Here is a 16873-nt window from a genome sequence, read left to right as displayed (position 1 = left end):
AAAGACATAAAAAGAGAAAATGATTAAAAAAATAAAGACAAAAGTCACCCTCATTCACAAATGTATTTCCCTGCAAAAACCCTAATGCAAGGTCGAGCATAATCCAAAAGGAGGCCCCACGTTCCAAGACTCACTGTCAAAGTCACTGCAAGCTCACACAATGTTCTATGTGAGAACCACTGCAGTGAACTGAGATGACCTCATAAGGTCAACCCAGGTCACTGCAGCGGCTCACACAGTAGTGTGTGTGGGCAGTGACGAGTGTTGATAGCATGAGTTAACCGCAGGTCAGTGTCTGCAGCTCTTAAGCCAAGTGTCACGAGAGCTTGTTGCAATGAACTTTGGTGAACCCATTAGTTCAACTCAGTTCACCACCTGCGGTTCTCACGCTAAGTACAAGTATCCGCGAGAGGGTTCTCGCAATACTTACCGTGAGAACAGCCGCAGGCATTGAACTGCTGTGAACTCATGCTGTTACTGCTCATGACTGCCCCCTGCAGTTCCACACACTACTGTGTGACCCGCTGCAGTGACCTGAGCTGACCTCATGAGGTCATCTCAGTTCACTGCAGTAGTTTTCACAGAGAACAGTGTGTGAGCCTGCAGTGACTGTTCTCCCAGCCAATGAGGAATGATCTGTTCTTCATTGGCTGGGACAGAGTCTTGGAACGTTGTAGGACCCCCTTTTGGATTACTTGGATTAGGGTTTTTTGCAGAGAAATAAATTGGTGAATGAAGGTTTCTTTATTTCTTTAAGCATTTTCTCTTTTTATGTCTTTCAGATTTGCTTTTGGGGAACGTCGTGGGATATCACTATGGATTACGGTGGATTTTATTTAGATACATTTTTAATAAATTGGTGAATGAGGACTATAGTTGGGGGGGGTGTTCAAATAAAATATATAATTTTTTAATATTTCTACTGTATTAGTAATGGGGTGTCTGATAGACTCCCACCCATTACTTATACTAGGGCTTGAAGCAAGCTGACAATTCACAGATGGCATCAACCCCATATATTACACCGTTTACCACCGCACCAGGACAACGAGAAGAGCCGAGTACAGCGCCAGATATGGTGCATCAAATAGATGCACCACCTCATGGGGCTACTGCAGGCTGCTATTTTTATGCTGGGAAGGGCCAAATAACTGTAGCCCTTTCCACCCTAAAAATATCAGCCCCTAGTTGTCTGCTGTCCCTTGGCTGCTTTTGAAAAATGGGGGGGTCCCTACGCCATTTTTTTAAATTATTTGTTCAAATAATTTAAAAAATCATAGTGGGATCCCCTCTATTTTTCAAAGCCAGTCAAGGGACAGCTGAGAGTTGCAGCCCACAGCTGCTGCTGTACCTGTGCTGGTTATGAAAATTAATTTTTTTTCTAAAATGATGTATTAACTCTATATACGTAGCTGTACACGCTATCTAGCTATCTATCTATATCTAACCTCTGTATTCTATCTATTACAGTATCTATCTATTACAGTGATATCCTTTTTTTCAGTATCTGACTCATAGTGCAGGAAAAAAACCTGACTTGTCTCCATGCAGGTATTATACATGGGCACAGGAGCCCCACTGAAAATACAGAGATATGAAGATTTCTATTGACAGTAATTAGTATGCGTGTGAACGTGCCTCAGGTAGGTGTGAAAACGGACACCACACGGACTGGAGATAGGGAGGTGTGAAGGAGACCTTAATCATAAAGAAAATCCTGGACAAAGAGTCAGTACATAAAGGATGCCAATTTATTTGTGATTATTGCAATTTGACAACACAGAAAAAGTTGCCACCTGTTTTACTGACTCCTCCATTGATGTTACAGATAAAGGAATTATTAACTCCTGAGTGGCTCTTCTGCACTTCTGTTTTATGGAATTTCTACAATAGTCTTTGATCTCAAGCTGTGCACCATCTTATTCTGTGTGTGCACAGTGAGTATTTGGTACAGTTTTGATATTGCAGATTTTCTGCAGCATTTCTGTACCTAATATATAAATTAGGTTACTTGAGTGATTTTGTTTACATGGGTTTTTTGGTGTTTTTGATGCGGAGTTTGCACATTTAATGCAATTTGTGGTTAAAATTTATTCATAAAACTCAGAGTAGTGGATTATGGTCAAACACCCTGTAGGTCAGTTTGCACAAATTTTTTGCAAATGGATCTCTAATGGATCCATGATAATGGATGACTACAGGACATGTGAACCCCAGCCTAAGATTACTGTGAAATGATCATTTTTACAATTGTTCATTTGTGATTGTCTTGCAGTGTAAATGCAGCTTAAGCCATCAGTTTTAAGAACTAGATAACGTCAATGTTGCATTCACTTTCTGTTTTTTGACGGTAATTGTTTTTCTTACAGGATATTTTATAGAAAGTCATGTGTTCGAATTCTTAAGAATAGAAGGTTTTCTATAGATTAGAGCTCATTGCACTAAAACGCTGCGTTGTACAGTCCAAGCAAAGTGGATGGGATTTATAGAAATCCCATGCCCACTGTGCTTCTTTTAGATGCTCCATAATATGACATGCTGCGCGGCTTTCCAAGCCAGGGCATATCAGTTTATTCTTGTGGTTGGAGAAGCGAGTGTTCTCAGTGGGAGAACACAACGAAAATACGTTTTGTCCGTAATCCTGATCGTGGGCATGGACAGTGCCTTCTTTTGCACAGGACACTAGCGTCTCCAGGAAAGAATACATTCTTCATCCAGCACACTCCCACATCCTGATCGTGGGTACGGACAGTGTGTTCTTCTGCACAGTACACTAGTGTCTCCGGGAGAGAAAACACGCTACATCCAGAATGCTCCCACATCCAGATTGTGGGCACATACCCTAAGAGGTGTCCAGTTTCCTAGGCGCGGAGTGCGGCGTTTGCAAACTGTTTGCTATCCAGCTTGCAAGCGCTGCTCTGAAGCTGAGCGAATTGCAGTATCCGGCCAGCTTCAATCCCTCTGCGTTCCTTAGATGCTGCAGAGGCAAGAGATGTTCCTGTTAGTAGGATCAAAGAGTGCACAGTTTGTGAAAGCAGCTCAGTCGTGCCACATGCCCAAATTGTCAGTCATCAGGAGTGCACCACCTCCTGGCAAGAAGAGCAATGGAGTGTTCTTGAGGATTGGTGACAATGGTGAGCACTGTTGTTTTGCAGCGCTGGGGTCCTGCGTTCAAATCCCACCAAGGAGTTTATATATTCCCATGTTTGCGTGCGTTTCCTCCGGGTGCTCCGGTTTCCTCCCACTCTCCGAAGACATACTGATAGGGAACTTAGATTGTGAGCCATAATGGACACAGTGATGATCACGTCTGTAAAGCGCTATGGAATATGATGGCAATATATGAGCGAGTAAAATAAATAAATAAATTGAGAAACCCCTTTAAATTTTCTCTTTTCAGTAGAACCCTAGTGTGAACTAGCACTAATGTCAGACTTCAAATAGATCAGCTGCTTGTTAAAAGGTAATGCTGGGAGTCATCACAGTGTCAGAGATTATTGTACTAATGATGGCTAGTCTTATCTTGGACATCTCGCGGCATACAGGCAGTCAATACTTCATACATACAAAGCTAGGATTATTTCTCCTATTCATTCTTGCTGTAACTAAGGGAAGTGCACAGTAGTTTTCTAAATATGTAATCAAATGAATAATCAATGTGGTTTGGACTTCCTTCCTGCTGCCAGCAGTACTTCCTCTGTAGCTAGAAGGGAAAGGCGAGAAACAGAACAGATACTGACGCTGACAGACAGCAGCTCTGACAACTTGTATGCCGTCTGGACACCCGAAACAAATGAGGCTGCTGTGGCATTACTTTTCTCAGCTAAGCAGGTAATTATTTCTGGTTTATCATTCTTGGAGGGGATTTGGCTAAATCTCAGTATCTTTTCACTTTACTTACATGTAGTGACACAGTTCTTACAGCTGTCAGGAAATAGCCTAATGTGGAACAAGTGGGAATATATTTCCTAATACTAATAGCACCTTCAGTGATAACTCCCAGGACTTGACGGACGAGGTATCAGGAGCATAATGAGTTCATTTGTCCACCTTACTGAGTCTTATCAACTTTTTAGCAAAGTATCATCTTCTTAAAACTTTAGTTAAATAGAATGACATATAGAAAACATCATCAGCTGGATACATCATGAGTTCAGGGGTTACGTAAGTGAAGATAATAAGAAGGAAAAGCTACAGATTTACAAATGCATATATTTGGGCATGAAGAATGTAAAAAAAAAGGTTCTCTTCATTTGGCACATTGATTGTCCTCCTGTTTAATGTCTGTAAATCAATTCTAGTAGTATCCCTTACAATATATCTGGTGTAAGCTATTCAAGGGAATGTACCCTAGTTTTATTGTTTTATCCATCCATCCCCACAAACAGTGTAAGCAAAATTAACAAACTTGATATCGGTGAACAAAACTAATAGAACAAGTGATTTCTCCAAGTTCAACAAAATTGCCACAATTAATGACTACTGGAATCTAAGAATTATTCATCCTCTTCATAACAAGCGCATTTAGTAGAGCAGACCCTATGGCCGATGTGATCTGTTGTGAACACGATGCATAACCAAACACGATCTTCTGTCAGTGATTTTGAGCAATCTTAGGCTGCGTTTTTTGCCGCGTTTTTGCATGTTTTTCAGGTGCGTTTTTGGTCTCAAAACTGCATGAATTTCCTTCCCCAGCAAAATCTATGAGATTTCATTTTTGCTGTCCACACGTTGTTTTTTTGGCTGCGTCTTTGTGGTGACCACAAAGATAGAGCATGTCATTTGTTTTTGCATTTTTCACTGCGTTTTTCACCCATTGAATGCACTGGACAAAAATGCAGCAAAGAAAAACCGCATCAAAACGCATCCAAAAACGCGCAAAAACGCATGGTTTTTTATGCGTTTTTCCTGTGGGTGCATTTTTTGGGGCCAAAAACGCTGTCTCTTTGTGGTCAGACAAAGATGCAGCGTGCGAACATAGCATTAGCCAATTCCCCATGGGTAATGGCCTTTAATTCTCTAATATTATTGGGTTTGTGAGCTTCAACTGCCTTCTTCAAGTCCGACAAAATATTTTGGAGGTGGTTCGAGCGACTGTTATGGCCACTCCACATTCTTCCTGGACTGCTTCCTTCTGAAATCAAGTCTTAGGCTATGTGCACACAGTGCGTTTTTCTCAGCGTTTTTGCGCGTTTTTCGGGTGCGTTTTTGGCCTCAAAACTGCATGACTTTGCTTCCCCAGCAAAGTCTATGAGTTTTCATTTTTGCTGTCCCCACACATCTGTTTTTTTTCAGCTGCGTTTTTGTGGTGCCACAAAAACGCAGCATGTCAATTATTCCCGCGTTTTTCACTGCGCTTTTCATCCATTGAGTTCAATGGGATGTTGAAAGACGTAATGAGAAACGCAAATAGCTGCGTTTTGGTGCGTTTTGGTGCGTTTCTAAGACCAAAAACGCAGCTATAAACGCAGGAGGTGGGTAGTAAAGTGACGTGTACAGGAAGAGGATTCCTTCTGTCAGTATATACAGAAGCGTGAATCATCCCGGTACCGTCACCGTCGCTTCCATCTCCCGTCCTGGGCATGTATGCTGCCGTGCGGCGCCATGTGCAGGCGGGAGGTGGAAGCGGCTGCGAAAACAAAAGTTAACAGTAGAAAAAAAAAAAAAAAAGTTATACTCACCTGTCTGCAGACTCCCGGTGCCATGCCCGCTCCCAGATTCTGTCACGGTATCGCCGCTCCGGCAGTGTGCAGTCTCCCCGGGTACGTATGCCTGCAGAATGCAGGACCTGGCGATGGATCACCTGATGCAGTCACCTGACGCATCAGGTGATCGTAAGTATCGCGGTGACGCGGGCGCCCGGCCGGCTATCAGCTGATCCTGCCGTCAGGAGACTTCATCCCTGATTACCGGCAGCTGCTGCAGCGATCGGACAGGATCAGACTCCCGCCCCATCGATGCAGGAGCTGCCGGTAATCAGCACAGACGTGAGTATTTGTTTTTTTTTTTTTGCACCGATGCATCTGCTGATTGTATAATCGGCTTTTATACAATCAGCTGATGTGTGATGAGATTCAGCCCCTAGAACCTGACACATCATCTGATCGTTTTGCCTTCCAGCAAACCGATCAGATGATATTGGATCCTGATTGGACGGTGCGGGACCCTTGACCCAGGATTACTGCGGAGGGGGGTTCTTTATTTCAATAAAGATGGAGTCACTAATTGTGTTGTGTTTTATTTCTAATAAAAATATTTTTCTGTGTGTTGTGTTTTTTTTTTATCTTTACTAGAAATTCATGGTGGCCATGTCTAATATTGGCGTGACACCATGAATTTCGGGCTTAGGGCCAGCTGATAATATACAGCTAGCCCTAACTCCATTATTACCTAGCTAGCCACCCGGCATCAGGGCAGCTAGAAGAGTTGGATACAGCGCCAGAAGATGGCGCTTCTATGAAAGCGCCATTTTCTGGGGTGGCTGCGGGACTGCAATTCACAGCGGGGGTGCCCAGAAAGCATGGGCACCCTGCACTGTGGATTCCAATCCCCAGCTGCCTAGTTGTACCCGGCTGGACTCAAAAATTGGGCGAAGCTCACGTCATTTTTTTTTTAAATTATTTCATGAAATTCATGAAATAATTTAAAAAAAAGGGCTTCCCTATATTTTTGGTTCCCAGCCGGGTACAAATAAGCAGCTGGGGGTTGGGGGCAGCCCGTACCTGCCTGCTGTACCCGGCTAGCATACAAAAATATGGCGAAGCCCACGTCATTTTTTTTGTTTGGGGGGGCAAAGAAATCCTGCATACAGTCCTGGAAAGAGGATGCTGAGCCTTGTAGTTCGACAGCTGCTGTCTGCTCTCCTGCATACACTATTGGATGGAGGATGCTGAGCCTTGTAGTTCTGCAGCTGTCTGCTCTTCTGTATACACTAGTGGAGAATGAAGAACACATTGAAGAAGGAAATGACATCAGACCTTTTTTTTTTGTTCACTGATAAAAAACGCATAAGGACGCAGTGAGCAAAAACGCAGCAAAACGCAGCAAAAAAACGCACCAAATCGCGGGAAAACGCGTGCGTTTTTTGCCGGGTTTTTTCGACGCAGGTGCGTTTTTGTGCGTTTTTAGCGGCCAAAAACGCACAAAAACGCAGCGTCAAAAAAACGCAGTGTGTGCACATAGCCTTAGTGGACTTTAAGGAATGCTTTGTATTTTTGTCCAGTTGGAAGATTCAATGACACCCAAAATTCAGCTTTCTCAGAGAAGCCATAAAGTTTTCTCCAAGGATTTCCTGAGACTTCATTAAATCTATCTTTCATTACACACGCTACAAGTTTCCAGTACCAGAGGGCTGCAAAATGTCCTAGAGTACCATCAGGCCACTTTAGCCATTACCGAGCCATCACCTTCATACACTGCAGACAGGGTGTTTTCTTCAGTGTATATTTCATTTTTGCCCCTCCAGACATAACACTGAGCCATTGACCTTAAAAATTCCAGGGTTTTTTCATCGCTTTACAGAGTAGTATCCCCAATTCTCTGTGACCTATTGTTATGTTTATTACCATATTGCACCTCACTTTCTTGTGCTTTTGGGTCAGTAGTGGGGTGTTCGTCTTGGCTTACAATCTCTAGGACCTAGACCTGTTTAGTGTCTGTCTTACTGTGCATACTAATACCTCAGTGCCTCATGCCACCAAATCCTACTGCAGGTATTTTGCAGTCATTTAGGAACCTGGTGATAGCTTCCTATTTCTGCCACATCCATGTATTGTAGCCAGTGTTTCATTAACTCAGAACTTTTAAAATGTATCTTCTCTAGGAAGATTCAGTGCCTTTGCTATATTTTTTAATCGTTTTCTTTGTGCAAGACATTGATCTGTTCTCTTACATTTTCTGATCACTCACTTGACAACCAAAGGATATTAGTGAATCTGAGACCATAGTATATGAGGAATGTGCAAAGATTCCTCAGGATGGAGCTATGTCATAAGCTGGTGTTTACATAATGTTTGCGGCAGGTTATAACAGCCATAGGGTGTTCTCTACGAAGTACTAAAGATTAGAGTTGAGCGGACTTTTAATAATCCGGGTCCGGCGGATCCGTCGCGAGTTGGAAAAGAAGTCCAGATCCGATCCCGAATCTGGACCTATGTATGTGAATGGGGAGCGGATCCAGGAGGGGGGGAGAGAGAGAGAGAGAGAGATATGAGAATCCCATATCGGACGCTGAAACCGCGCGGATCCGGATTTTTACAGTTCGAATCCGCTCAACACTACTAAAGATACTTGTTGTGAAGGGGATGAATTAAGCTGACACTGCAGTAGTCAGTAAAAGTGGCATTTTCTGCTGAATTTGGAGAAATCACTTGTTATATCAGTTGTTTTCAGCTATTTAAATTGTTGTTGGTTAGTTTATTGAAAACAGCAGAAAGTTTGAAGATTCTGGTAATAAACCTAATTTGCAATAGGCATTAAAGGGAACCTGTCACCAGTTTTTTCAGAATGAAACCAAAAGTGTCACCTTGTGCAGCTCCTGGGCTGTATTTTATGAAGGAGCACCTTGTTGCTGGCCCCCATTGCAGACCTCAGAAATAACTTTATAAAACATGACCGCCACGTATGCTAATGTTCGGGTCGGCTGGGCTTACTCATTTTTGGCTCCTGTCCCTCCTTCTGGCCTTGTTCACCATCCTCCTTTCATGATTGATGTGGATGACGCCTCTGTCATCATCCACGTTGCTCTGCCAAATCTTGCGCCTGTGCAGTCATTCCCAGTTCGCGCAGGCGCAGTTCGCTCTGCCCCATTGTGGGCCAAGTCGAAAACATAGTTTCCCTCGCGCGTGCCAGTGAGGTCTTTGCACAGGCGCGAGATTATGGTCATGCACAACACCGACCATAATCTTGCACCTGCGCAAAGACCTCACTGGCTCGTATGACGGCAACTATGTTTTTGGCTAGGCTCGCGATGAGGCAGAGCGAACTGTGCCCTCACGAGCCAGGAATGACTCTGCACAGGCAGGAGATTTGGCAGAGCAACGTGAATGATGACGGATGCGTCATCCACCTCAATCATTAAAGGATGGCGAACAAGGCCAGAAGGAGGGCTAGGAGCCAAAAATGCCCATCCGACCCGAACAGGTCATTAGCATACGTAGCGGTCAGATTTTATAAAGTTACTTCCGGGGTGTGCATGGGGAGTCAGCAGCAAGGTGCACCTTCATAGAATGTAGCCCAGGAGCTGCAGAAGATACTTTTGGTTTAATACCGAAAAAACTGGTGACAGGTTCTCTTTAAAGTGCACCAATGACCAGGATTTTCCTATGTACCCTAAAGCCAGTGCTATACTGGCACTATCAGGCTGATTCTATACACACCTTTAGATGTCAGCTCTGATGTTTAGGTTTTGAAACACAAGCAAGTAAAGTTTGTAATATGAACAGTTTTTTGATAGATAGTAGCTGCAGCAGCTGATAGCTGGGGTGGGGTTTGATAGTGATTCCTGCCTCTCCCCCCCACCTGTTGTTCCTGCCCCTATCTAAAATGTATGCTAATTCCATTATAAAAGTGTTTTACTAATGGTTGTGGTTCTAAATCATGGTGTCTAGATGGATGTGTGCTGAGGTCATACCTATGTGACCAGCAGGGGAGGGGCCTTAGCCAACAAAGCTGATACCAGGAAGCAACATTATTTTTCTTTGGCTGAGGCCCCGCCCCTTCTAGTCACATGGGTATGACATCAGCACAGGTCCTTTTAGCCACCATGATTTATAGCCACAACCTTCTATAATGGGATTAGCATAAATAATAGATAGGGGAGGACGGACAGGGGGGGGAGGGAATCACTATGAATACCCATCCCAGCTATCAGCTACTGATCACCTGCTGCCAATCAAAAAATGTTCATTTTACAAGCTTTATTTGCCTGTGTTTCAAATACTATACTTCCTTGCTGACACCTAAAGGTATATATAGAATCAGCATAATAGTGACAGTATAGCACTGGATTTAGGTTATATAGGATAATCCTGGTGATTGGTGTGCTTTAACCTCTTTTCGCAACCTCCCACTGTAGATAAATGTCTGCACTTGCTGGGCTCTGTGCAGTGCTGATGTTTTTCTACAGTCAGCGGTCAGGAGGGGATTGCAACCCCAGAGTCCCGCAATCGCCGGGGTTCCATCGCAGAACAGTAGTTCTGACTGGAGACGTCATTGGGACCTGATTGTCTCATATCCCGATGATGTGAACCCCTTGTCATCTTCCATATGCTACGATCATTAGCGAACACGGCATATACAAGTTTGTGAGAGGAAGTGGGTTCCTTCTCTCATCCCTCCGACACCCCTATGACATTATCACGGATGAGTCGAGGGATGTCGTGGCAGCTGGAAGTCAAATGATGATCTCTGGGTCTGCCATGTATGGTGGCCTGCCAGATCCAGCTAGCAACATGGTCTGACTGGCGATCTGCCAGTCTGATACTGACAGTATAATGCATTTCCATGCTGGTGCATGGCAATGCATTATACCAGCGATCAGACTAATGAAAGTTAAAAGTCCCTATAAGGACAAAGTAAAAAAAAACTGTAAATATGTGAGAAAAACAAAATCACAAAATAAAGAACACAGAGTAAAATAAAAATATTGTACCAAAAAATACATTTATTTATATAAAATAAAAAAGTATGCATATTTGGTATCGCTGCATCTGGAATGACCCGATCAATAAAACTGTCATACTTAACGCCTTCAGTGAACAGCTTAAAAAAATTGGCAAAAAACTGCTTTTTATCATATTGCTTAAAAAAGTTGAAAAAAAAGTAGTCAAAAACTTGAACATTAATAAAAATCGTACCGCTAAAAACGTCTTCTTCTCCTGAAAAAACAAGCCGCCATACAGCTCCATCAGCGGAAAAATAAAAAAAGTTATAGCTCTGAGAATAAGGCGATGCAAAAACAATTCTTATTTCTAAAAAAATGTTTTTATTGTGTAAAAGTGGCAAAACATTAAAAAATGATCTAAATATGGTATTGCTGTAATCATACTGACCCAAAGAGTAAAGCTGTCTTATTACTTTTACCAAACAGTGAACAGTGTAAAAAAATCTCAAAACACAATTCCTGAATTGCTGTTTCTTGTTCACTCTACCTCCCAAAAATCTGAATTAAAAACGATTCAAAAATATCTGCCTGAAAATGGTACCAATAGAAACATCAACTCGTCCTAGAAATCGTCGTCGTCGGTAGAAATCTAGAAAAAGTATAGACATCAATATACAGTTAGGTCCAGAAATATTTGGACAGTGACACAATTTTCGCGAGTTGGGCTCTGCATGCCACCACATTGGATTTAGCGAAATAAACTGTGGAAAGAAAAAGCGCAATAGGGTCTTACCCGGTATATATCCGGGAAAAATTGAAGGGAATGCACTCACCTTAAGTAGTTGTGACAGTCACAACTACTATGAAAGCTTATGTTGTAGAGATGAAGTCTGCTGCAGCCCCCGTGGTTGATAACAGAGAACAATAAAGAAGGGGTTTATGCCGCGCTGTTCATCAGGAAGGAGGACAATGAGATGGTCAATGTTCCTTTATTGTAGCTTGTGTCTACGCGTTTCAGGAGCTCTGCTCCCTTCATCAGGACACACAGCACAAAAAACACACAAAAAAGAGATGTTCTCTGTTACCACATTGGATTTGAAATGAAACCTCTACAACAGAATTCAAGTGCAGATTGTATCATTTAATTTGAAGGTTTGAACAAAACTATCTGATAGGAATTGTACACATTTCTTTACAAACACTCCACATTTTAGGAGGTCAAAAGTAATTGGACAAATAAACCAAACCCAAAAAAAAAATTTTTATTTTCAATATTGTGTTGCGAATCCTTTGGAGGCAATCACTGCCTTAAGTCTGGAACCCATGGACATCACCAAACGCTGGGTTTCCTCCTTCTTAATGCTTTGCCCGGCCTTTACAGCCGCAGCCTTCAGGTCTTGCTTGTTTGTGGGTCTTTCCGTCTTAAGTCTGGATTTGAGCAAGTGAAATGCATGCTCAATTGGGTTAAGATCTGGTGATTGACTTGGCCATTGCAGAATGTTCCACTTTTTTGCACTCATGAACTCCTGGGTAGCTTTGGCTGTATGCTTGGGGTCATTGTCCATCTGTACTATGAAGCGCCGTCCGATCAACTTTGCGGCATTTGGCTGAATCTGGGCTGAAAGTATATCCCGGTACACTTCAGAATTCATCCGGCTACTCTTGTCTGCTGTTATGTCATCAATAAACACAAGTGACCCAGTGCCATTGAAAGCCATGCATGCCCATGCCATCACGTTGCCTCCACCATGTTTTACAGAGGATGTGGTGTGCCTTGGATCATGTGCCGTTCCCTTTCTTCTCCAAACTTTTTTCTTCCCATCATTCTGGTACAGGTTGATCTTGGTCTCATCTGTCCATAGAATACTTTTTCAGAACTGAGCTGGCTTCATGAGGTGTTTTTCAGCAAATTTAACTCTGGCCTGTCTATTTTTGGAATTGATGAATGGTTTGCATCTAGATGTGAACCCTTTGTATTTACTTTCATGGAGTCTTCTCTTTACTGTTGACTTAGAGACAGATACACCTACTTCACTGAGAGTGTTCTGGACTTCAGTTGATGTTGTGAACGGGTTCTTCTTCACCAAAGAAAGTATGCGGCGATCATCCACCACTGTTGTCATCCGTGGACGCCCAGGCCTTTTTGAGTTCCCAAGCTCACCAGTCAATTCCTTTTTTCTCAGAATGTACCCGACTTTTGATTTTGCTACTCCAAGCATGTCTGCTATCTCTCTGATGGATTTTTTCTTTTTTTCAGCCTCAGGATGTTCTGCTTCACCTCAATTGAGAGTTCCTTAGACCGCATGTTGTCTGGTCACAGCAACAGCTTCCAAATGCAAAACCACACACCTGTAATCAATCCCAGACCTTTTAACTACTTCATTGATTACAGGTTAACGAGGGAGACGCCTTCAGAGTTAATTGCAGCCCCTAGAGTCCCTTGTCCAATTACTTTTGGTCCCTTGAAAAAGAGGAGGCTATGCATTACAGAGCTATGATTCCTAAACCCTTTCTCCGATTTGGATGTGAAAACTCTCATATTGCAGCTGGGAGTGTGCACTTTCAGCCCATATTATATATATAATTGTATTTCTGAACATGTTTTTGTAAACAGCTAAAATAACAAAACTTGTGTCACTGTCCAAATATTTGTGGACCTAACTGTATGTCGATGCAAAAACATTTTTTGTAAAAAAAAAAAAGCATTTTTAGTGTGTGATAGCAGCCAAACATAAAATAACTATATAAATCTGATATTGCTGTAATCGCACTGCCCTGAACAATTAAACCATGTAATCACTTATACGACATGGTGAACAGCATACAAAATAAATAAAAGCAATTCTTGACCTGCTATTGATTTATGTATTCTTCTTTCCAAAGATCGCAGTAAGGTTCGGCTCACATTTATCCTGCGCATCAGGATTCAGACGAAATCCCCGACAGAAGAATTTCCTATAATGAGGCAGAGAGTCAATTTGGACTGTGTCTTCCTATCATCTGGCGGTGTCCGTCTTTTCAGTGATGCCTAAAAGTGCAGTCAACCAGTTTTGTGCCTTTCTGAAAAAGACACCGCTCAGCAGAGGCCAGACGAAATCCAGAGTAAAGGCCGCTTTACACGCAACGACATCGCTAACGCGATGTCGTTGGGGTCACGGGATTCGTGACGCACATCCATTCTCGTTAGCAACGTCGTTGCGTATGACACGTACGAGCGACCGCTAACGATCAAAAATACTCACCATATCGTTCATCGTTGACACGCTGTCCATTTCCCAAATATCGTTGTTATTGCAGGACGCAGGTTGTTCGACGTTCCTGTGGCAGCACACATCGCTATGTGTGACACCGCAGGAATGAGGAACCACATCGTACCTGCGGCCACCCGCAATGAGGAAGGAAGTAGGTGAGTGGGATGTTCGTCCTGCTCATCTCCGCCCCTCCGCTTCTATTGGGCGACCGCTTAGTGACGTCGCTGTGACGCCGAACGAATCGCCCCGTTAGAAAGAAGGCAGTTCGCCGGTCACAGCGACGTCGCTAAGCAGGTAAGTAGTGTGACGGGTCCGAGCGATTTAGTGCGCCACGGGCAGCGATTCGTCCGTGACGCACAACCGACGGGAGCGGGTACGAACGCTAGCGATCTCGCTAGCGAGATCGCAGCGTGTAAAGCGGCCTTAAGGCTGAGTTCACATGTCCTATAATCATCCGTTAGGCTATGTGTGTGCGTATTGCATGCAGGTACGCTGCGTTCTGCACCGCAGCATAACTGCATGTGTCCTGCGTCCCCAGCACAATCTATGAAGATTGTGCATGAGACATGCGCACGTGGCGTATTAGAACGAAGCGTGCATTCTAAGAAGTGACATGTCACTTCTTTCATGCGCTTTGCATGCTGTCTATAGGGAGAGGCAGCATGCAGAGCGCACGAATTCTGCAGGCACCAGGTGCTTCAGAATGGAGCTTTTCAGCTGCGCTCTGAAGCGGACCTTTTGTGTGCGGTGCAGAGCGCACACGTGCGCACATAGCCTGAGACTGGATCCTGCAGAGAAACGGTGAAAAAAAAGTTGTGCAAACACAACTTTTTTGTTCGTTGTTAGATAACTGATCAAAAAAAGGCGGATCCCCAGCACAAAGAACATCCATAGAAACTTGAAATCAAGTTAAAATTTCATTTTATTCCAATAATGGTTAAAAAAGGGTAAAGAAGGAATAAAACATAACTCCTCCGATCTACGCTCCCAAATCCAAATGCCCCCCTCCTTCTAATCCCCACAGTGTACCCAAAGCAGAGGTAGAGTCCATGTTTGGCATTACTGTAGTGAGATGAGCCCGCTTAATTTACAGGGCGTGTGTCTCCACAAGCGCCAGCTGGGCACAATGTAAGGTATGTGCAGTACAATATACTGAACACTACAATGGCAGATTTGCAATTTTCAAAGTCAAAAACGTCACCACAACTGTATATAAATTCCCAGAGGGGTGTAGTTTCCAAAAAGGGGTCTCTTGAGGGGGATTCTGCTCTTCAGGATCTTAGGGGCTCTGTATATAAAATCTGAAATCTGTTCTAGAAAAATCTGTTCTCCAAAAATTGAATAGTTCTCCTCCCTCCCAACTCTCAAAATGTGGCTAAGCAGTACTGTACAGCCACATGTGGGGTATTGTCAAGTTTAGTAGAAATTGTGTGACCAATTTTGGTGCCACTTTTAACCATTTCCCCATGTAAAAATGTAATGTCTGGGGTTAAAACAACATTTTTGTAGTTATAACAGAATGTTTTCTTCTTCACTGTCCAAGAGTATACAATTCTCTGTGGTATCAGTATGATCACTGCACCTCTATATGAATGCATTAAGAGGCGTAGTTTGTAAAATGGGGTCACTTGTTGGGGTCCGGCTGCTCTGATATGGCACCCGCAAAACATTTCAGCAAAATCTGCGAAAATCTGCACTATAATATGGCGCTCCTTCTCTTCTGAATGTTCTAATGTGCCGGAAAAGTAGTTTCTGACCACACATCAGGTACTGGATTTCTCAGGAGAAATTGCACAACAAACTGGGTGATCAATTTTTTTATATTAGCCCTTTTAAAATGTAAATATCTGTCGCTAAGACAACATTTTAGTGAAAAAAAATGTAATTATGTAATTATTTTTTTCTTCACCGCCCAATGGTATAAAATTCTATAAAGCACCTGTTATGTCAGTTTGCTCACTGCACTCCTAGAGCAATTCATTGAGGGGTGTAGTTTGTAAAATGGCATTAGTTATGGGGGCTCTGGTGTTCTGGCTCCTCAGGGCCTCTGCGAATGTGACATGGCAGCCCCAAACCATTCCAACAAAATCTGAACCCCAACGTAGCGCTCCTTCCCTTTTGAGCTTTGTATTGTGCCTCAAAAGTTGTTTTCAATCATATATGGGGTAGGACATACTCAGGAGAAATTGCACAAAAAAAGTATGTTCCATTTTTTAGAGTTACCCTTGTAAAAATGAAATATTTGGGGCTAAAGGTACTTTTTTGTGGGAAAAAAATCATTTTCATTTTCACGGTTCAATGTCTGTGAAAAACTCCGTGAAGCACCTGTGGTTTTAAGGGGACCACTATACTTCTAAATAAATATTTTGACGGGTGTAGTTTCCAAAATGAGGTCACTTATGGGGGGTTTCCACTGTTTAGGCACATCAGGGGCTCTGCAATTGCGACATGGCATCCTCTATCTATTACAGCCAAATTTGTACTCCAAAAGTCAAATGTCACGCTTCCCTTCCGACCCCTGCTGTGTACCCAAACGGAGGTTTTACACTACATATGGGGTATCGGTAGAAATTTCAAAACAAAATGTATGATCCATTTTCTCCAGTTCCCTTGCAAAAATCAAAAATTTGAGACCAATGGTACATTTTTGTGGGAAAAATTCATATTTTAATTTTTACGGTTCAACATTGTAAAATTCTATTAAGCACCTGTAGGTTGAAGGTGCTCACTATACCTTTAAGTAAATATCTTAAGGGGTGTAGTTTTGAAAATGATTCACTTATGGGAGGGTTCCACTGTTTAGACACATTGGGGGAACTTGGCGATCGCTCTCGATTCCAGCCAAATTTGCGTTCCAAAAGTCAAATAGCACTCCTCTTCCGAGCTCTGCCGTGCACCCAAACAGTAGATTCCCACCACACATGGGCTATTACCATACTCAGGAGTAATTACACAGCAAATTGCATGCTTGTGAAAACAAAATAGTTGGGGCTAGAGCAATATTTTTGTTGGAAAAAGT

General features: G+C 42.9%; 1 protein-coding gene across 5 annotated transcripts in view; it reads left to right on the top strand.

The window, feature by feature from the left end:
* Positions 1–16873, top strand: part of PIK3CG (phosphatidylinositol-4,5-bisphosphate 3-kinase catalytic subunit gamma) — a 99512-nt gene that overhangs the window by 4646 nt on the left and 77993 nt on the right. The window contains exon 1 of one of the 5 annotated variants that reach the window (XM_075345152.1): positions 803–825. The exons of 2 other annotated variants lie outside the window; for them this stretch is intronic. In XM_075345152.1, coding sequence (XP_075201267.1) covers positions 816–825 — 10 coding nt within the window. In that variant the 5' untranslated portion in view covers positions 803–815. Of the gene's footprint in view, positions 1–802; positions 826–3689; positions 3832–16873 lie in introns of those variants that run through there. 2 more of the 5 variants (XM_075345157.1, XM_075345156.1) reach the window with 2 other exon arrangements.

The sequence above is a fragment of the Anomaloglossus baeobatrachus genome, chromosome 4 (assembly GCF_048569485.1).
Source record: "Anomaloglossus baeobatrachus isolate aAnoBae1 chromosome 4, aAnoBae1.hap1, whole genome shotgun sequence".
In the NCBI taxonomy this organism is placed as follows: domain Eukaryota; kingdom Metazoa; phylum Chordata; class Amphibia; order Anura; family Aromobatidae; genus Anomaloglossus; species Anomaloglossus baeobatrachus.
Note: the sequence above shows the minus strand (reverse complement) of the source record. Positions and strands in the feature narration are given on the sequence as shown.